The sequence below is a fragment of the Rhododendron vialii genome, chromosome 1a (genome assembly GCF_030253575.1).
Source record: "Rhododendron vialii isolate Sample 1 chromosome 1a, ASM3025357v1".
NCBI classification, from domain to species: Eukaryota; Viridiplantae; Streptophyta; class Magnoliopsida; order Ericales; family Ericaceae; genus Rhododendron; species Rhododendron vialii.
Genome location: NC_080557.1, coordinates 9532974 through 9554628, shown reverse-complemented (window position 1 = coordinate 9554628; position 21655 = coordinate 9532974). Strand labels below are relative to the sequence as shown.

General features: G+C 37.5%; 2 protein-coding genes and 1 long non-coding RNA gene across 4 annotated transcripts; 2 read left to right on the top strand and 1 right to left on the bottom strand.

Annotated features, from left to right (window-relative positions):
* Window positions 1-5629: 5629 nt before the first annotated feature.
* LOC131300646 (early nodulin-93-like) lies at window positions 5630-8451 on the top strand. The gene is made up of 4 exons (XM_058326583.1): window positions 5630-5888; window positions 7302-7363; window positions 7476-7551; window positions 8169-8451. Exons 1-4 carry the CDS (start codon window positions 5798-5800, stop codon window positions 8246-8248), a joined length of 309 nt encoding a protein of 102 aa, XP_058182566.1. The 5' UTR covers window positions 5630-5797; the 3' UTR covers window positions 8249-8451.
* Window positions 8452-12371: 3920 nt separating this feature from the next.
* On the bottom strand, window positions 12372-14374 carry LOC131300639 (uncharacterized). Its single transcript, XR_009191021.1, has 2 exons — window positions 14233-14374; window positions 12372-13564 (listed from the first exon to the last, which is right to left on the bottom strand). It is a non-coding gene; the product is annotated as an uncharacterized LOC131300639 (long non-coding RNA).
* LOC131300624 (uncharacterized) lies at window positions 13416-15347 on the top strand. Of its 2 annotated transcripts, none has more exons than XM_058326565.1 (4): window positions 13416-13574; window positions 14244-14594; window positions 14742-14812; window positions 15124-15347. In XM_058326565.1, exons 2-4 carry the CDS (start codon window positions 14254-14256, stop codon window positions 15135-15137), a joined length of 426 nt encoding a protein of 141 aa, XP_058182548.1. In that variant the 5' UTR covers window positions 13416-13574; window positions 14244-14253; the 3' UTR covers window positions 15138-15347. The 2 variants fall into 2 exon arrangements, with proteins under 2 accessions (XP_058182548.1, XP_058182540.1); XM_058326557.1 differs by having other exon boundaries at window positions 13443-13574; window positions 14239-14594.
* The last annotated feature ends 6308 nt before the right edge of the window (window positions 15348-21655 follow it).

Genomic DNA, 21655 nt, shown 5'->3' with positions numbered 1-21655 from the left:
ATATTTCACTCCCAAGTGATGTGAGACGATATTTTCCGTAACAAAACCATTAATTCAAAGAAGACTACACATGTGATACTTTCTCACAGATTAAAATAGTAGTAGCTGAATGTGTTTTTTCTTGTAGTACTAGTAAATATGTATAATATGCATAGAAGTGCTCTCCTTTTCTATCTAAAAATAGGCAAGGCGCGCATCTCATATTTGTATATTCATTACGGATTCAGCTCCTCTCTAATCCTTGTTTTGGATTGAAAGAGATAGTCTTAATCGTGATCGTCCATTGGTAGAGTCAATAGTTCAAATTTTCTCATAAAATTCTAACCGGTAAGAATTAGCTCTTTTCGATCAAAGTTTAAAAAGACATCTAAACCATTGATTACAACAAATAAACGTTCATGATCAGGACTGTCTACTCCCTCGGTAACATGTGGATCCATTCACTGAGGATTCAATCACCTGATGAGAAAAGAGTGAGCAATGGGAGAAAGTCTTTTTGATCAAAAAGGTCCAAAGGAATGAGAGATCCACATTTCAAGATTCTGTCAAACCCATTTGATGAACTTTTGTCAGTTTACATTTGCATGCGGACCACGGCCCACACCTCTCTGAGTCCAACTGAAAGTGACATATTTTATTCTGCAACTATGAGGAGAGGATTCTCATTAGTCCATTAAAGTGGGCCAGACCCTGTTGTTGTAATTATGCAGCTCATCAACCGGACAAATTTTTTTTTGTTTGTTAATTACTGTATAACATTTCTTAATACAAATGGAATCGCAGCTGTCAGATTTTTTTTTCATATCCAAGTGTGCAGGCCGGCTTACGTGCATTTCAATTAATCTTCAGAGACCAATCCGTCATTTCCTAGCGGGGGGGCCTATTAAAAATTATAGAACAAAACTTTGACATATTGGTCCTAAAAGAGTTGAAAGCATTCTGAGAAGTTTCGAATATGAAATTTTAATTATGAGAGATAGCAAATCGTGAAGAGCCAAACCTTCACAACGAGGCTAATCCTTTGGAATGCGGCTGTTAGATTAAGAAGAGTAGTCTCTCTTCTTCTTTTTTTTTTCTTTCTCTCTTATGAGTGATTTACTATATAGATATCTTAAAAAAAAAAAGGGCATGGAAGCCATGCAACTATATATGCAAGTAGAGTCTGCTGTGTGTTTTTTTTTTATTAGCAAAAATTTATTAATCTTCAAATTTTAGAATTAAAAAGATTAAAAGGTCAAGGACACATTAAAATTACTTTAATTTACATAGATACCCGAGACCCAAATGCTGGTCAAAGACCAACAAAACTCTAAAACACCCTCAAACCCGAAAAATAACACCTTCAAACACGAAAAATAACGCCTAACACCCGATTTGCCACCACACCTGACAGAATACGAAACGCTTCCGGCCTCGCCGCGAGAATTGCCGTGAAACCGTCCTATGTCGCGGATCCCAAAACCCAATCCAAGAGACGTCAGCTGCAAACACCTTGCATCCCAACCTCCAAACTGCCACCCGTGACGACCACTGGCCATACCCTTCCATCGTGAAAGCCATCACCCACCACCACATCTGCCATCGATGCCGCTGCACCTAAACTGCCCCACTGCCTCAAACCCCAAATCAGCCACCAATACACACCCCCAACTGCCGACAGCACCACCATTGCTCCTGAGCCCCACCACCTCCATTCACCACCCGTGCCAATGCCTCTGAAAATCCCCCAACAACAGCAAAACCAAGCAACCTCCGAAACCTGAAAAAAAAAAAACAAAAAACAAAAAAATACAAAAAAAAAAAACCCAAATCCTAAACAACTACTAAAACAAACCCAAACCTATTGCCGCCATCTCCGCCAACACAGTAGAGTCTGTTGTGTTGATGATCAACGAGGAGTTCCCCGAACATTCTCCTCACAAGGTGTTGATCCGAGAATGCAAAGTCTTTCTAACCTCCACGGGATGCACTCTAAAACACATCACACATGTTTCGGGAGGGCAACAAGGTGGCGACACATTGACCTACATGAGAGTTAACCAGGAAGACAAAATGGTGTCGCATGCTATCCCGCTGGATGACATCATTCCGCTCCTAGAGGCAGATATGCGAGGCATGGCTATTCCACTCCCAGAGGCGGATATGCGAAGCACGGTTTTGAGAGATTTTAGTTATTTTTGTTCCTTTAGAGTAAAAAAGCAAAAACAAAATGAAAGAAATATAAGAAAACAGGACCCTTAATGGGCCTTGCATGCCTAAACACGACCATTAAAATTGTCGGTGGGCTTGCGAGGAACGTGGTCTTTTGTTATGTGTTCTTAAACTATCACAACATGTTTTTTTCCCTTGAATATTTGCTTTTTGTTAAGATCGATTCAAACCGCTTGCAAAACCTTGAGTTAATCTCCGGTTGCGCAAGTTTGGAGCTGATCAAGACCCTCAATGTAAAGATCCATATCAGTTGCCTTGTTTATCCATAACTTATTGTTTTCAAGTTGTCTATCCATTTGGAGACCAAAAAACCAACTTTGGGGAGTTTTAAAAACTTTCCATACATAAACAGTGTGCATGTAAAAAAAAAAATCCACTTTTGAGGCAATTTTTGAATTCTGACCAATGTGAGCTGGTCCGCCCAAATGGTGGCCCGCCGGCCCGTTGATTGGGCTAAGTCCGTGAGTGGGCCTAGGCTTTAAGTTTTCAGAGATAATCCGGCCCGCCCAGCCCGGAAAAAATAAGAGCCCGCTAAGCCTAATACACTGGCAGACTTGGGTAGTGACTATGCGGGCTGGCCCAGCCCAATGATGACCCTTAGGTAACTTGAACAAGATAAAAGATTTTGAGTTCAAATACAAAAATAACTCATGCTGAGATTTTCATATGATATGTCCGGAGAATACAATATTAATACTCATGACTTCATTAATTATTAGTCCAGTTAAATTGCTAATTTCTAATACAAAGATACCCCACATTTTTACTCAGACGGAAACTTATTTTTAATATATATCACACTTGGCATTGGATCCTCTTCGATCCTTAATTTGGACTGAACTAAACATTCCAAATCTGGATCGTCCATTACTGCAATCCAAATTATTGATTATACCAATGTATTATCCACATTGGACTATCCTGTCCCCGTCCAATCCAAAACATGGACCCGAAAGAATCCAAACCCATCACACTTGAATGAAAGGGGAAATGACGGCCCAGGACACTTTGGGGCCCAAATTACCAAGAAGGATGAGCCTATTTCCAAAATTTATCGCTAATTCTAGCACCCACTAATCCTTATTAGTCATTAACAGAAAATCACGTCCTTACTAGCCATTAAACGAGAATTCTAATCTTGCGCCATCATTTTTCCCGAACAAAACCAAGGCCCCAAATGTCCAATAAGATATTCCCAGAGCCAATTGTTTTGTGGGTGGAACCAACAAAGATTTTGAAAATGACTAAACTGGAGTAGTAAATAATAAAACTACCGTGACAGGTGTGGATATCGACAAGTAGCATATGCAGTCCTAACACTTAACCGTTTGATCAATTTATTGCTGGACTCGAATCCTTCATTTGATATGAATGTGTTATCTGTCAATCTGTGTGTAATAAATCTTTGCATCAGTTGTATTAATTGAATACAATAAGTTTGCTCTTATAATCTATAAACTGCTATCCTTTATCAATACATTTTTAACGTGTTCCAAAAAAAAGTACATAACAGTTTACCCACTAACCACTGGCTACCCACTCCTCGAAGAGAACAGCAAAAACCATGGACGAACGTTGCCCACAACAAACATGTTTTTGAGTGCTCTCTCTGTACTTGTTTGGATCTGAGCCCTCCATTTGGGGGACCTGTCTCAATCTCATGGTCTTGGCAGGTATGCACTAGATCCCAAAAGCCCTGATTTAATGATCACCCATGGTTTCAAGGGCCCTTTTGTCCCAAACCACTGGCTTGTGTCAAACTTGATCAGAGTGCTACCGAAAGAGTATATTTCACTACAAATATCATGTATCTACTCCCATTGAAATTTTGGTATCAAGAACATTAAGCAAAACGCTTAGTCATGAGCGCAAGAGTGTTAATCGGGGTTCGATTCTTAGGATCATCCTGCAAAAAAGTAATTTCTTCTAAATTCTCTAGTTTCAGCGAGAAAGGTTTGCCTTTAATCGAACTGGAGTGGAGATTAGAGTTGAAGTATGCATAAACTCATCGAGAAACACCCCTGACCGTCGGAAAAAAAAAAAAAAAAACTGCTTACTCGTGTTTGTGCTGGTCAAAAACACTAGTGGATAGTCTAAAAAGAAGCTTTAAGTGTCCTATCGAGAAACATTGGCATTATAATAATAGATTTTCAGATTCATCAGCAAATCAAATCAAACCCAAACTAAACATTTTTTCTGTTGGAATCAACTACATGAAATATCTTATGTCATTTGTGCGTCATGGCTAACTTGTATTAATTAATCTTTTGATACATGTACGTAAGGAAACTGACAAAGTTTTCTACGTGATGACTTTGAAGCTACTTAACGCAAAATCTCGTAATTTCTCCACACTTGGAGCATCTCAAATCAAAAGTAGTCATTAATTTCTCAAGTCGAAGTTTGACATAAGGCCTAAAAAAAAGACTAACGTCCAATGATCAAACATTTCTCAAGAAATTATAACCTCCACCTTTGGTACAAGAAATGGATTTGGTTCCAATTAATCTCTGCAAAATGATTCAACAACCATAATGAATTACTATGTTAATAAATGAATTTAGGTCCATTGGAGCAACTTTGCCAAATTTCAACGAAATAAGAAGTGGTTGCATGAAAGATAAGATTCCAAAACGTAAAACAAGCGGAGTTATTAAATTTTATCAAAAAGAAAAAATAATCCAGCAAGATTAATCCCTGAAAATGGAAATTAAAGCTGAAGTACTTATATGTATTCTATTGAGCTAATTTTTTATAAGGTCAGTCTAAGAAATTATTTTGAAATTAATTAATGAATGATTTGAATAGTTTTAATTTATGGGATCCGAAAATGGGTCACACGCACCGATGATGCACAAGGGGTCGATACCCATATTGGAACCAGAGTTGCTAATCACACATACATTTGCGCATAGATTGCGCACAAATTTTATTGTGGGTCCCACACAAACGATCAGATCCATTCATTAAATGTAAAATATTTTTCAAAGGTCTTTGTGAAAAATCACTTCAATCCAATACCTATAAGTGCTCGATCCAATTATCTAACTTTTCATTTAGATTCTCAAATAATGAAAGGTTAGATGATTGAATTGAGTATCTATAAATATTGAATTGATCTGATTTTTGGCAGGAATCCTTGAAAAAATATTTTATATTTAATAAATGACTAGAATCATTTGTATGATATTGGGTCCCATAATAAAATCTGTGTATAATCTGTATGCAATTTGTCTGTATGGAGAGACTTACTGTATTGGAACCGGGTAGAATCACAGTAGCTGGGGGAAGTTGCACTGACAAACAAAAATCAACCGACAAACTAACGCAAACCAAGGTGAGCAAATCAAAACAAGTGACTCCGTCGTTGGAAACAACTTGAAAACCATCAAATTCTCTCTCTCTCTCTCTCTCTCTCTCTCTCTCTCTCTCTCTCTCAAATCCCACTAGTACTAACTGCTCTTAAATGCCTATAAGTACCCAAACCCACATCGAGCAAAGCTTCAGAGACCATTCTCAGTTCATTACTCAATTTGCATTAGACCCACTTGAGTTCAACTTTTAATTTTATTGATCAACCTGTGCAATGGCCAAAAATGTGGCTCAGTCTCCTCTTGAAAGAAGCAGCATGGTTTCACTAGACCAGAAGCTAGCCATGGCCAAACGCTGCTCTCATGGTACTTCATTATAACCTTTTTATTGGAGGTCATTTTCATCCCACCATCTGTACCAAAAAGTGTCTGCGCCTTTGTTTTCGTGCATTTTCAGTCATATGATTTTAGGGGAAAAGTACTTTTGTACGATTCTGCAGCTGAAAATGCATGGGAACAAAAGTACCAATGATTTTACGGCAATGTAGTTGATTTTCACGTTCTACATTTTTTTGCATATAATTTTTGTTTTTTATTTGAAGAGGTTTTTAAACATAAAAGGGCAACTATCTAAATCACATGCTCAGAGGACATAAAATTGTGTCATGTAAGGGTATCAGTAGTGCATAGGTGCGAAGCGTAATCAATGAAGGTTATAAGGACTTAAGGAGTTTAACTCCTCTTTTGAGGTACTAATCTTACCATTATAATAATGCAAGCTTTCGCCGATAAAAATAATCACTATTCTTATTTTCTCATCTTTTTTATTTTTATTTTTACGTGAAGTTATCAAACTTTTATGGTTGCGTCATTTTCAAGTGTTGCTGCTGTTTTGTTTTGGTTTAATGTTGGTGCTCATAGGTTAGTTAGCAGCATGTGATTAGTCGGCGGGTTGGATGTCGATTGTGATGCTTTTCATTCGTTCTCATGCTTTGTGCTCTTTGTCCTTTTAATCATTGTAATTTTATTTTAATTAATAATTAAAAAAACAGTAACTTTAGATAACACTTGGCACACATGGAATATCAAATTTGTAGGCCAGTAGGTGCACAGAAATGAGGATCAGACTTGGTTTAAATCTATTCATGCTACTAATTACATCATGAGAATCCCATGTGGTTTTCAAAAAATGCAATCTACAAAAATAATCAAATCATGGTGATTTTGTGGTGTTAATGATTGCATGAAGATTTGGGGTTGATGGCCCCAAAACTCACATATATACAGCACACAAGTGGGAAGGGGAGGTGCCCTGTAGTTGTAGGGGTCCATGCCCTAAAAGCTCACATATATACAGCACACAAGTGGGAAGGGGAGGTGCCCTTTAGTTGTAGGGGTCCATCCCCTAAATTATATCCCCGTTCCTTTTAAATGAAGGAGTGCCTTACGACTGCCAAAAAGAACTTTCTTTTGACTAAGTAGATCCTCAAGTTCATGATTAGTGGGGGCCCTTATGAAATCAGTTCTGGTCATTAGCTTAATTAGAGTTGTAGTATCATATTTGTGACCTTAAACAGAATATTCATATCAATTAACCTCTTCTTCAAATTCCAAACGTTGGGGCCTTTGGAGGGTTTACCCAGTCGTTAACTTCAAAGCCCTGGAATTAGTCGAGATGCGCAAAAATTGACTAGAACGTCCATTTATCAACAAAAAAAAAAAAAAAAACCTCTTCTTTTGAAAATGCATTCTAATGTATTCCACTTATTGCATTTGTAGAGGGTGTTGTGGCAGGAGCCAAGGCAGCTTTGGTTGCCACTGTTGCAACTGCCATTCCAACTGTAAGCTTTCCCATATATTATGTTAAGTGTTGTTTGTTACTGTTTGATTCACTAAAATCAAACCTTTATGCTCCAATTTTTAACTGACATTTTATCAACCATATAATTGCAGTTGGCTAGTGTGAGGATGCTGCCTTGGGCAAGGGCCAATCTCAATCACTCTGCTCAAGCTCTCATTGTCTCCACAGGTTTATTGCCTACCACATTCACATCCACTACTTTAAATATTACTCCTATGTCCATAGAAACAAAATAAATATAAATATTTTCGTACAAAAATGTTGTCGCAAAATTTGGTTCCATCACCTTGGCCTTGTTTGTTGCGCGTTACAGAGGGAACCAATTGAACTGTCAATTCCATAGGCGAACAGCTCGTGTTCGATTTGGAAACAAATGGGCCAGACTCGTAATACCTTCGGACTATGAAACCCCCAAAGCGGGGGTCGTAGCAAACTCAGGGGTTCGCTTTGCCAACCCAATCACCTTAATTCATTAAAGCAGCATGTCGAAGACAAGTGACTTATTCGATAGCAAAACAATCCCCTAGCTAGCAACTATGACCGGAATCAAACATGGCCTTTGAACCAAATTCACACCCATCAAGATGTCGTTTAATCACGAAGTTTTCATCGCCACGTCATTCTTACGGGATTTTCCTTTCAAGTTCTAAGAATAGAGCTTCCGTATCTGTAATGGAGTTTTCATCATCATCATCATCGTTGTCGTTGTCGTTGTTATTGAAGCATTTGGCCTTTTTGTTAACGAACTTCTTTTCCCCTTTCTTTCCTGGTTTTGTCGATGGCAGTGGCTGGAGCAGCATATTTTATAGTAGCAGACAAGACGGTTTTGGCATCAGCGAGACGGAACTCCTTCAAACATGAGTGATCAGACCACTCTCTAGCTAGCATATACAGTTCCTATTGTATGCTCCCATGAAGTCTTATGCTTTGTAGTGTGTAACATAAATAAAATGTAGTTCAACTCCAAATGCATCTCAGCCTTTGTGGATACATTGGGGATATTTATATCAGCTTGTTGGATTTCAGTTTTTTGTTGAACAAGCTTAGCACATAGGTCTTTCCTATGGTACATATTCATAAACTTTCCCCACGATTCGCACATAAATAACGCACGCACTAGGTATGTGATGATCAACCGAAGAAGTAACTTTAGACTCATGTCAATTGTAACATATTGCCAACTGCTTGTTAAAACATCAAATCGATAAACTAAATGCCAACCTTCGAAGATCGATACAGCCACATTCGTCAGTGCAAAACGGGTATGCTGCAATCAATTCTTGTTTTTGCCGCCTGTGTTTCGGTATTTCCAGAATTAGCAGACATGTCCATTGAAAGGAGGTCTAAATAGTGAATTTACTGAATGTTCTTGTCTGTATAATCACAAGTTCGCTGGCCCTGTCAAGAGCACCATCTCAATATGCACAAGCTGGAAGTATGCTTAAGAAAGTAATAATAATATTAGTCTCAAGTGTACGAAATAATATTGATTCGTACAGAAGAAAATATGATCGCTATCTATTCAAGAATGTACTAATGGGTTAGGGATAAAGCCATTAAGGGAGAAGGCAAAAACAAAATTCCAAATATCATTTTTGGTTGGGAAATCAATCTGGTTTATTCCAATGAGAAAATGAGTCAAAACCTACAGGATCAAAACTATGGGAGTGAAGGAATGATATCGGTTGCATGCTTTTCGTTTGCCGAAACAGAGCCGATGCTTTGCTATTGCGCTTCATGTGATATATGACCGCCAACCGTAACATTCCATGATATCTGGTTTTTCGATTAGTGTATCGATACAGAAACCGATCACAAAATACGCATGGATGAACATAATCTGGTTCTTGGATTGCTGCTTTCCTAGCTTTTGACTACGAAACCAAGAAATAACCAGTTCGTGCTTTCACATTAACAGAATAATAAGTAAATCAGAAAACCATATGCTTCAAGTCAAAGCTTCAAAACACGTCCATGGAATTGTGAGCAAATAACTGATCAATGGGCTACGTTAGCGTCACTCTCCCATGATTCAGATGACTTCTACTAAAAAATTAAGAATATCATGTTCCTTCTCAAAATTTTGAGCTACACAAAACAGTTAGACGCCCAAGAAGCCAACTCTGAAAGCCAATATTCTCTCTTGCTCTCATTGCTAAATAACTACTCTTAGCCGCAAAGAATTACTTTTGGCCGCGGAGAATTACTCCTGGCCGCAAATAATTACTCTTAGCCGCAAATAATTACTCATGGCTGCGGCAAAGAATTACTCTTGGCCACGAAGAATGATAGCCGCCAAGAACTACTCTTGGCTGCAAAAAATTATGCCTGGCCGCAATGAATTAGGCCACATAGTTAAGTTTGCGGTCACAACGTTGAAGTTCGCGGCTACAAGCTCAAAGTTTGCGGCAATGAAGATAAAGTTTGCGGCAATAACGTAAAAGTTTGCGGACATAATGTTAAAATTGGCAGCTAGCACGTTAAAGTTTACAGCCATGACGTTGAAGTTTGCAGACAAGGGAAAAAGTTTGCGGTCACAAGATTTGAGTTTGAGGCCAAAAGGTTAAAGTCTGCGACCCCGCACGGTTGAAGTTTGCAGCCATAAATTCAGAATTCGTTGAGAGGCTCATAGAAACTCTATACTCCGCCTATGCTGAAGAAAATTACCTACATTTTGAAGTCATCTGATTCTTACATTTCCAGGGATTTCATTCCCTGCTCCTGGTTTCTCTTGGTTTTTTCAAACTCAAGTTGATAGATTCACTTGAGTTTGAGGGAGGATGTTAACATAATATTCAGAAATATTATGTTACCATGTTTTGTAGCTTCTATTATTCATGTGTTCTCGTTTGGCTAATTTCTTTATAATGCATGTTTCTTATTTGGTTTAGCTTTTTTAGTGACCAAGAACAATGTAGCCTATATAAAGGCATGCTAGGGTTATGTTTGATAATACAATCAATAATACATCGTTTCGTATGTTTTAACAAGGGTACGTAACATTTTGAAGTTGGTTGCTAGTTATTTCAGTGCTGTTCAAAAAAATAAAACAAAATCACCCACTGACAAGAATTTGTACAGTACACTAGCTCTGTAACTGTTAAATTGATATGCTTACAAGGGCAGGGTACTTTCTGGTAGGTAGATTGTGAGATCCCACGTGTCCCACCTCGGGAAAAAAAAGGAAAGGTTAAGGTATTATGTAAGGAAACGCTAGCAGCTTGTATAACTCAGGTTAACCTTTTGAGCCGCATAATTGGGCTAAGGGTTATGCCGGTCAGCTGGCGCGGGTCCCACATAAGATGAGCTTGAGGAGCTTGACGTGTTAAGCAGGTACTTGGTGGGTGGAAGTGATGGACCATACGCGAGGTTGGGCTAAGACTTATGCAAGTCAGCTGGCGCGGGTCGTTGCATAGATGATCCTAAAAAGTGTCTATACTTGAGTAGACTATGAACCATTTTCATTTCTCAAATAAATGAAAATCTGCTGGACATATATGGTTTCTGAAACATATGAAGTTGCAGTGGTGCGAAAATTAGCTCTATCTGAAATTGTTGAGAACTAAAAAAAGTCCACTGGATTCTGCTTGCCTCCCTATTCAAGCCGAGGCTATGAGTTTCATTGCTGTCCGGCAGTAAGCCGTTTTTGGTTACTGAATGGGTAGGTAGATTTGAAGGTGACGCGGCGACAAGATGATAAAAAGAGGGTGGGGTGAGGAATGGCTACGAGTTTCTGCCTTTCTTTACAAAGATTCAAAAGGAATGGCTATTTTTTGGGTCACCATTGGAATGTGGATTCTTGATGTATTATTGAGGAGAATCGGCCCCCTTTTGAGAGCTGTCACAGTTTTAGAATAAAAGGAGTTGAGGGGGAGGTCTGTGTCTGAGGTTTTGGATTTGGAATATTCTTTGTGTCTGGTAAAAAAATGGTGATTAGGATTCCTCCTTATCGAATCCTAAGGCATCACGCAAGCGTAATATGCTTGCGCGGAGCTGATTACAATCGATAATGTGACCAATGTAGCCCCAACAAACCATGGTTGAAGGGCCCTCTGGCTCTCTACTAACCAACAGTATCGCAGCCAAGCTCATGTATTAGTTTTACAAACTTGATGTACTAGTGCAGATCGAAATATTCTTTTAATTCTGATATGTTGATCTACTTTTTAGCTCACCGCGATTGTAAGCGTTCGAATTTGGTTTCCTTGACCTTGCACATGTGCCGTTGGGATCGAACAATTTTCTCCCCTAAACTCGGTAAGCAAATTCTTCGTAGAAAAGAGTGGTTCTATCAAGTAACATATGCTTTCCCTCCATCTCCCGTTCTGGTTGATACACTTGAAACCTTGATAACTGCTGCATTCGAAACAAATTATGATTGCGTTTAAGAAGTGAAAGTACTTGTGAAGAAGTATATCAAAGAGTACTACTTTGAACAACAAGTGATCAACATGGACTGTGTGTCTAAGGCATTTTGTCCAAACCTTGTGAACGTGCTTTGGCTGCCTCTGGTCATAGCCCTTTTCACTCCCAGTTAACCCCATTGAACGTGCTTTGGCTGCGTCTGGTCATAGCCCTTTTCAATCACAGTTAACCCCATAGATCGAGCCAATTTCATTTCCACAACATCTTATCAGGAAAAACAAAATTCGTTCAACGAAGAAGAGCTCAGCCAGTTCGTGTTAATGCCAATTCTGCATGCAGCTCCCTGAAGTCATCTTAATCTGCACTAAAATACAAATTCTCAACTGTTTTTTTATAACCAGAGGAAGCATTTTGTAGAAGATATTTGTACTCCTGTTCATTGATATATGAAACACATTGACACATTTTAATGATCAAGATGTCGATGCAAAAGTTCAGAGACACTTCGAACTCTTTGAAATTTTGTCACGCAACTATATGCTGCTGGGAGTGAAATATGATTGATTAAGCTGGAGAATCTTTGATAGTCACTGCATTAAGCAATCAGTATCCATTTTTAAAAAAAAATCAGAACTCCATGTGGTATATTCCTAGAGGCCTAGAGATTATCCTGTCCAAGAAAAAAAAAAACTCCAAACAATGCCTTTACAAATCCGTGAATGCAGAAAATGCGATGGAAAACGAATCCTAATTTAGGAGATAGAAAAGCAATAAACTAAAGTAGCCTAATACACATAGACCACTGATCTTACTTATCCCATTCGATATGTAGGTCAAATAGTTAACAAGTCTGCAATATAAAGATAGATTATCAGATCCGCAACTTAATAAACTAAAATATTCTGATTCCTGTTTACTTGGTGGTCGCGTGGGAAAAATTCTGGGAACATTCTTTTTCCTTAGATTAAATTCTCTGCTAGCCAATACCCGTTGGGATTGTCAACAGGTCTTATTCAGCCTTTCTTTTGTCCAATGTAATGTAACCATGTATTTAAAGTGCAAAATTTTGGGAAAAAAATTGGGCGCGTCTTCTAGTTATAATTCATAAACACACATATACACGAGCAAGCAAATGCAAAGAATGCTAGTGGATATGAATCTTCAAATGGGCCTTTGAATTATTGGTGAAAAGTAATGGAAACAAAGGCAGAACAGAATTTGACAATGGATGTGCATTAAGAGGAATTGATTCCGAAATGGAGAACTTGTACAGTTTCCCTCTGTGCCTACTAGGGGAAGGTTTTATTTGCTTGTTACTGTGTATATCTTTTACACATAGGAGAGCCACCTTTGTAAAGAAGACAAGGGAGATGAGAAATTCTTGTTTCCAACTTTTTTCAAATAACAACTGCCCCTCATAACACCTTACTAGAAATGGACATGGAAAAAGAGAATAATGTTACAAAGCCTTTTTTCTTCAAATAATGCATGGGGAATCACATAAAGAGGGGCATTATTGGGATTTTTTTTTTTTGGGGAAATATATGCTTCTATGCATGCACTTAGTAGTCCATACCTCCACACATTGCTGTTCCAAAATGGAGGCAGAACTAAGAGGGGGCAGTTTTATCTGAAATTTTCACTATTGAAATCCCATCTTAAGGAAACAATCAAAAGCTAACATCGAGGGACCCATTCGCCAGGTTCAAAGAGTATATAAACCGTCTCAACCCCATCAAGTAACATCACCAATTCCTTCAGCAATTTCCTCTAATACTCCTAAGCAGTGCAACTGCTACTTATCTTATTTCTTCATCTTTATTTAGGTGAGCCTCTCTAATCATGCTTCTTGTTTCTTTAATTTTAGACCACTTTCAAATTTTTGATTTCATAGTTTCTTCTACCCTCTTCGCCGTTTAGTAAGCCCTTCATTCCTCATTGAACCCCAAGTTTGGAAGATGACACCCTTGTTTCACACTGCTCTAAATGTCCTGCTTTTATCGCAAAGAAGGGAAAGACTACAATACACACCACTTATTTGGGTGTGTATCATATGCACCCCAAAAAATGTTATGAATTATAGAGAAAATATTACAAATTGTATTGCTAAAAAGTTACGAATCGTATAAAGGTTATGAGATACACCAAAATGTTATGAATCATAATGAAAATGTTACGAATTGTACTGCTGAAAGGTTATGAATTCTAGAACAAAAGTTATGAAACACACTAAAATGTTATGAATGAACCATAAAATAGGTGCATATGGTACGCCCTTTTAAGAGGTGTGTATTGTAGTCTTTCCCCACAAAGAAAGAACGTTAGTTTAATTGTATAAAGCATTACAAGATGTGATAAATAAGAAAACAACCCCTATAATTGTTTGTCTATGTACTGAAATACTAATTCTCATGTGAAAGGATTGTTGCTAAGTGTACTAACTTGAAATATTTATTTCATAATCTAATGTTCTGGCTTTCATACTTTCAGGCCAGTATAATCAAAATGAGCAGAGAAGGGGGAGACTGGATGTGCAGTTCATGCCAGCACATGAACTTCAAGAAGCGCGATTCGTGCCAACGATGCAGGTGCCCTAAGTTCGGAGGCAGCCCCACCGACGTATCATCGTGTGGAATAAACAGGACGGAGGTCTTAGCCGGGGACTGGTACTGCAATACCATAAACTGTGGAGCTCACAACTATGCAAGCAGAACAAGTTGCTATATGTGTGGTGCAACAAAGGAAAATGACTATTGTGGGTATGGTGGAGGCATGGTGGCTGCCGCAGGCATATGTGATGGCAGTGTCCTCCCTGGGTGGAAATCCGGTGATTGGATTTGCACTAGGTAAGTTCGAATTTGCTCTTTCAACGTAAACCGGGAAAAAATCATGATGGAAATGTACTCTTTCCTCATGCATTCTTAGTCTTTTGGCATTTCTAGTTTAGTTTCAGCATGTCATCTAATTTGAGGGCATTTTCTTGACATGGGTAGACTTGGATGTGGTATGCACAACTATGCTAGCAGGATGGAGTGCTTCAAATGCAAAACACCAAGGGGTTATGGTAAGCTATCTTAACAGTCCACATTGGTTTAAATATACTCTACGTGGGTGTTTGTCTCGGCTGAACTTATATTATCGATTCTTTGAAAGCAAAAGGCCAAAAGTCATCAGAATTGAGCTTCTCAAACATCAGTTTTTGTCAGCTTTTCAAGTTCATATAACCCACGGGCGGAGTAGCTTCCAACACACACACACACACACACACACACACACACACATTCAAATGCGCAAGCACCCCCATTCAAAATGCTACTTTCCAAACACTACTGTCGCGAATCTTCTAATTAATAGTTTCATTTCTGCTATTTTCAGGTGGTGCAGTTTAAGAAAACGGAATCACAAAGATCATTACATGGAGTAGCAGGATCATGAGTCCAGTTCACCTCAACCATCTACTAACACCTTTTTCCTTCCATATTTCCTGGTTCAGTTTAACAAGCTTTAAATACATGTTTGATGATCCATTATCACAAGCATAGCTATGTATTCGCCCGAAGAAGGGTTTTGAAGTTTATTTACGGTGCAAGTTGTTCTTACAGGAAGGCTCATCATTTTCAAATAATTTTGTCCCTTAAATCATTACATTTCGATAGTTCTACAGCCAGCGCATTAATCAAATAGTACAGAACCAAGGAAGAAGATTCAAAGAATTTCTATGTGTAGGAGCCCTTCACTTCAAAAGGAGGCCTTACTTTGGATGAATAAAATTCGATTCCTATAGGGCTGAAAATCCCCAAAAAACTGCAATAATTCACAGATAATTAAGAACCAGATGCTCTGCTTTATGAGCACATAGCTAGGCAATGCAGAGTTCAAAGCGAGTCAAAATCCACCTTTCACTTTGGGCCTTTTATCCGGATCACTCGTTGCTGCAATTTTTAACGATCGTTTGATGAGATAAAGAATGGTAGAAACCGATGGAAAGAGAAACTGTATCAACTTTTCTACTGTTTTCTATTGCATGGTATCTGAACTACATAACGAAGAATTTTCAAAAACTGTACTGTGCATGCAAAAAAAATTAGTTTTTCTTTTTGTTTGTCCTTAACTTTTTTTTACCATTTTTCACTTTCCATCATACTCCCATCCTTCCCAAATCGCTAGTCTTTTTTCACAATTTGAGACCCCTTCACAAATTGTCTATATCTTTTAATTCATAATGTTTTTTTTTTAAATTTCATATATAGATTTTTTAAATTTCATATAGAAAACAGAATAGATTCTGAAATATAGACAATGGTTTGAGTGGCACGACTGCCAAAATGGACACCAACCTTGGGACAGATATAGCATTTTCCTTCCTAATCAAACAAATGCTATGGTGCAGTTAATAAAAAAAAAGAAAAGAAGAAAAGATGCTAATGTAGCAAGGTTATGGGTGCAAAATTTAGCGTTTTCAAATTTGGATATATAAGAACTCTCAACCTTTTTAGTTTTTCTCTATTGACTTAACTAGTAGCCAAGTTAAATAAGTGGTTATAAATTGGTTAAAAAGGTGGCCATGAACAATACTAGATTGCTTACCTTTCGAAAGATTCTAAAGTTAGCTTAGTACAAAAACTTAAGTGAATATATTCCATTGTTGCACAACATAACTCTAGGATTTGATCCAAAAAAAAACGAAATTATTTCAAGCTCTAGTTTGTAATGTTTTGATATTAAAGTTGTACAAAGAACGAAATGGACAAAAAGAACTGATTCAAAGAGTACATGACCGATAGCGGAGCCAAAAATTTCATTTAGAGTAGGCAACTTCTTGTAATTGTTGGGAAAAATACGGCAATTACAGAAAATTCCAGAGAACAATTCCATTGATAATTCGAAGTTACAGAATACATAACAATAGACAATTATAAAACGAGATACAAACAGATTTCTGAAAATCAAACCGAGTCCTGTGTGATACCACAGTCTCCTTAAGAAAGATTCGCCGCCTACCGTCGGTGTTGTAGGATCTTGTTCGGCGTCTTCCTCCCAGGGTTGGCTCGGCTATACCGCAAGCCGTCGGAACACCACCGTCGACTGCCTTGGCGAACTCACTACTGCCTATCTCTCTCTCACATAAGAATGAATTTCAGAGCTGATGAAGTTGTGAATTTTCTGGTGCAGAATGACGAGAGGACTGCCCCTTTTATATTGCTCAGGAGCCTTTGAAAAACAGCCAGAAATTGAATACGGGAATTGAATTCTTAGCCTTGAATAGGAGAGAATCAATACACGAAACTGCCGGAATGAATGGCAGGTGCAAATGCCAGCATTAACCTCTATTCATGGGCATTATTCTGCCAAGAAAAACTGCTGGAAAAATTATCATTCATTAATATTGGAAATTTTCCAACAGTAATAAACTACAAAAAAGTTCAAACATTCTTCATTAAGCACAAAAGTCTAAATACTCATTGCTAGATTTTGTTACAATTGACTCGACGAGTTTTTATCTTTTGAAAGTTTTGCATTGCTTCGTTACTAATCCCATTAAAAACATCCCGTTCTATGTATACCACCAAGCCATTGTTCAACCGTTGACTAGACATCTTGTTCCGTAATCGATTGTTCAACTTTTACTTCGAAAAGCTAGAAAATGAGTTGGATGGATACAAACATGCCCCATCACAAAGTAGCAATTCACTTTTTGCCTTGGTGAAACAAGCATTTAATTCTTGAAGAGTTCCATTAATTTGTTTTAGAAACTCAGGACAAAACAGTGGACAATAAACTCAATACCCAAAATTTTCAATTCCTCTAACATCTTTGGCCGGGGGGCTGCAGGTGAGAAAATCCAACAGGCACGCGACCCCGTCCCTAACTGCCTCCACTCTGAGTACATGTATAGAACTAGTAAGGGCAATCTCGACATTGTCTCAACAAGAGCTATTTTAAAATTTATTTGGGGACGGAGGGAATAACAAGGGTAATGTTGTTTGGAGTGGATGTGGTGTAAAAAAAATAAAAATAAAAAATAGTTAGCCTATGAATAGTGCCTTGTCTCTTGGGACGAGTGACTGTAGCATGTGCTACTTTTAACCAATGAGAAGCGAGGCTAATTCCCATGGGTTTTCTGCCCATTGTACTCGCTACTCTAGCCCAAAATGGGGTATAGCAAGGCTGATATTGATTGCTATTGCTAACTGATGAAGAGATAGGTAATCTCCATCCATCTAATTATAACATCCACGTCAAGGTCGCTACTCAACCCTGAAAACTATAGTAACGGGCAAAACTCAAAAAAACTCTCAAAACCTACGTTTACCAGCCTCATTGGAATAACCAGAAGAATAGCCGGAGCTACAATCCCTCGTTAAAACACACGAGGGACTGTTCACAGGTTACTTATTATTTTATTGTTCTCAATCTGGAGCAAACAGTAATATAGGTTGCGTACCAATTATATGGTAGGAGAGCTTGAAGTACTCCCAGATCTTCTTGACGGCGTCGGTGTGAGAGGCCGAGGAACTGCCGGAGCGCCGATGAGACCTTAAGAATACTAGTGGGTCGGGTCGGTTCTGGGGCTCCGAAGACGATGACGGAGGCTTCTTCTTGGGAGGCGACCGCGGTAGCTGGGAGTTGATTGGCAGAGAAGGGCTTGGGGGTTGATCAACGGAGAGGAGCTTGATGAAGTGGTTTGGTTTGCAAATTGCTTGTGAAGTGTCGAGTTCAGTGAATATCAGGGGGATAGAGTAAAAGTAAAGTAAAGTTAGAGGGAGAGAGGAGTCAAGTTAGAGACAGAGAAAAAGATGGGTTTAGTTTTGCTCTTCTTTTTTTTTAAAGAATAAAGAAGCAATATTTTTAAGAAATATTTAAATATTCATCCTCTTTATTCATGCTATGTAAGAATTCATCCCACGTAATTTAAACAGTTATGATTTCATCCCCATCTTAAGGTAATTCCAAAATTGCCCTTATATATATATATGTATGTATGTATATCGGGATGGTTTAAGAGACACCCAAAAAAACACCCCAAACCTCAATCTCATAGTTTCCGATCAAATTTTTATAATTCGAACCGCTCAATGTGTGCAGAATGTGATTTTAAGGGTGCTAGCAAGAAATTAACAAAAAAAATGACCGGAAAAAGTTTGATTTGAGCAGTTTTTATTTGAACCGTTCAATAAAAAACTGTTCGGATTAAGCCCTTCCCGGCCATTTTTTTTGCTGATTTCTCGCAGATACCTTTAAAATCACGTTCTGATCACATTGAGCGGCTCGGATCATCAAAATTTGATCGAAAACTATGATATATTTTTTTAGGTGTTTTTTTGGGTGTTCCCGGAACCACCCCGTATATATATATTATTAGTAAATAATTTGGGATGAAATCTTAGTGCTAGGGTCTTAACCGTTTTTAGAGATACCAATCCCAAAAATCAAATTCCGTAATTGACGTCATATCCAATAATTAATGGAATTTGTTTGCCCCATAAACCAAATCCCGTAATTATGGGATCAAAGCCTACCAAATTTGAAACACCATTTCCATTTTGTTCATTTTTGCACGAGATCATTGAAATGACAGCTATCATGGGATCAAAGCCTACCGCTGGTTCTTCAATAATAGCTTCAGGAGCTTTGAATAGATCCCCTTCTCCCCCCCATCGACCTATTTTCGTCGCCCTCTGTGCCGACGAACGACACTCCATTGTCGTTGTCGTTCAACTTCGTCTCTGCCCGAATTGGCGGGTTCGGAAACGATGAGTTTGGGATAAAGAAAAATGGGTTCAGGTAGCATCGCAAACAGAGCAGCCCAAGATTTGGAGTGGTGTTCGACATCTTTGCTGGTTAGCTCTGTTTAGTTTTGTACCTTTTTCGTTTCATGGTGTTTTTTGTTTCAAACATGATGTATTTTTCATATTGTTGAGTTTTCATGAATAAAACATTATATATTCATATTTTTTCGTGGTGTATATTCATGAATAAAACATTTTATATTCATGTTTTTCATGCTATTTTTCCGAAATGTTATGAGTTTTCAAGTTTCGCCCAGAAATCATGATTTTGGTTTATTGTTTTTCATGATAAATTAACCATGAAAAACATAGTCAGTTTGAATATTTGTGTATGTTCCAAAATATTTCTTAAGATCATTTTGCAAAAAATAAAAACATGGTCAATCCACCATGTTTCAAAAAAGGGCTATTTTCCTGGAATGTTGTGGGTTTTCAAGTTCCGCCGAGAAATTATGATTTTGGTTTATTGTTTTCATGACAAATTAACCTTGAAATTAAAATATGGTCAGTACGAATATTGTATATGTTTTAAATATATTTTATGAGAATTTTGCAATAAAAAAAAATATATATATATATATATATATATATATATATATATATATATATATATGGTCAATCCACCATGTTCCAAAATGTTTCATGAAAATACGTGGTATAAATGAAAAAATAAATATGGTTTTCGAATGTAAATCGGTGAAATTTGGTTATTACGAATCTTTTAAGTTTTGAAATCATCTTTCATAATTATCTCCTGTAATTATTGACATTGAATCCCACTAAATTAGAAAATGGTTGAATCCTACTAAATTAAAAAATAATTGAATCCTACTAATTTAGGATGTCAATTTAATAAAACATATATGAATATATTATTAAAAGGTAAGATAGGTAATTCACCATCTGAAAGGATGAAAACATAACTGTTCAAAATGACCGGGATGAATTCTTAAGTGAGATGAGATCTGAGGATGAATATTTAAGTTTTCCTATTTTTAATGGGATATTTTTTATATAGAGAGTCCGATGCATGAGACATTTTTTAAAGTAAGTAGCTAAGTAATAAATTGACTTTTGAAGCTATAATTTGGTCCAAAATATAGAGATCCTGATGCGGATGCTGTTACACTAGCTATATCTCATTTTCTCGCTTCATTGGAAAAAGCATGCGTTTTGTCTTTGTTTATTTATTTATTTATTGTGTTTGTTGATTTTTTGTCAAATTTTTGTAGATTATGAATTAGTCATGACGAGAGAAATTGGAAAAATAATTTTTTGTTTTTTTACCTTTACCCAAATAAATCGGAAACATTCAAGATAAAGCTCCAAAAGCTGGCTGTATCTTGGATATTTCTAAATTTTTTTGGATAAAGTAAAAATTTTTGGGTTTTCACATCTCTCGTCGAGACGAATCAATTATCTACAAAGATTTGAAGCAAAATCAAAGAACGGGATTTTTTTTTTGATAAGGACAAAACGCCCAAAAGCCACTAAAGCTAAGAAGAACAAGGCCTGAAGTCTACCTACGAGTCTATTTTGATGAGTAAATTAGAATTAACGAATGACAAAAAAGAAGAAGAAGGTATACACCTACAAACAAACACACAAATACTTACACATACATTCACAACACCAAATACTAACACACATAGTTGCAATCATATGGAGTCCACACACACTACACACCTCCATAGTGTGTGGGGTCCACATCTTTGTTGACGGGAAAATAGTAAAAAGAGTGTGCTAAGGCCATCCACAGTGGTATAATCAAAAATGGATAACCAAAAGTTGACACATCAGCTTTTGATTATCCATTTAAGAGATTGTTAAGCTTAACAATATTAAGGTTCACAATGGTCACTTCTAGTCCATAATCAAAATAAGGGGTCCACTACAATTTCTCTCTCTCTCTCTCCATATGTTTTCCACCATTGATCACTTCCCTCCATTACATTTTTTTTTTGGCAAAAATATATCGTTTACGTACCTTCCTTAATTTTGGGGAAAATTGGTGACTTTCATCCCTCATGTTATGAATTTGGAAAAAAAATCATGTACTCAAAAAAAAAAATCCGATGTGCTCTTGAATTTGAAAAAAAATGCAAGGTTCTTCATGT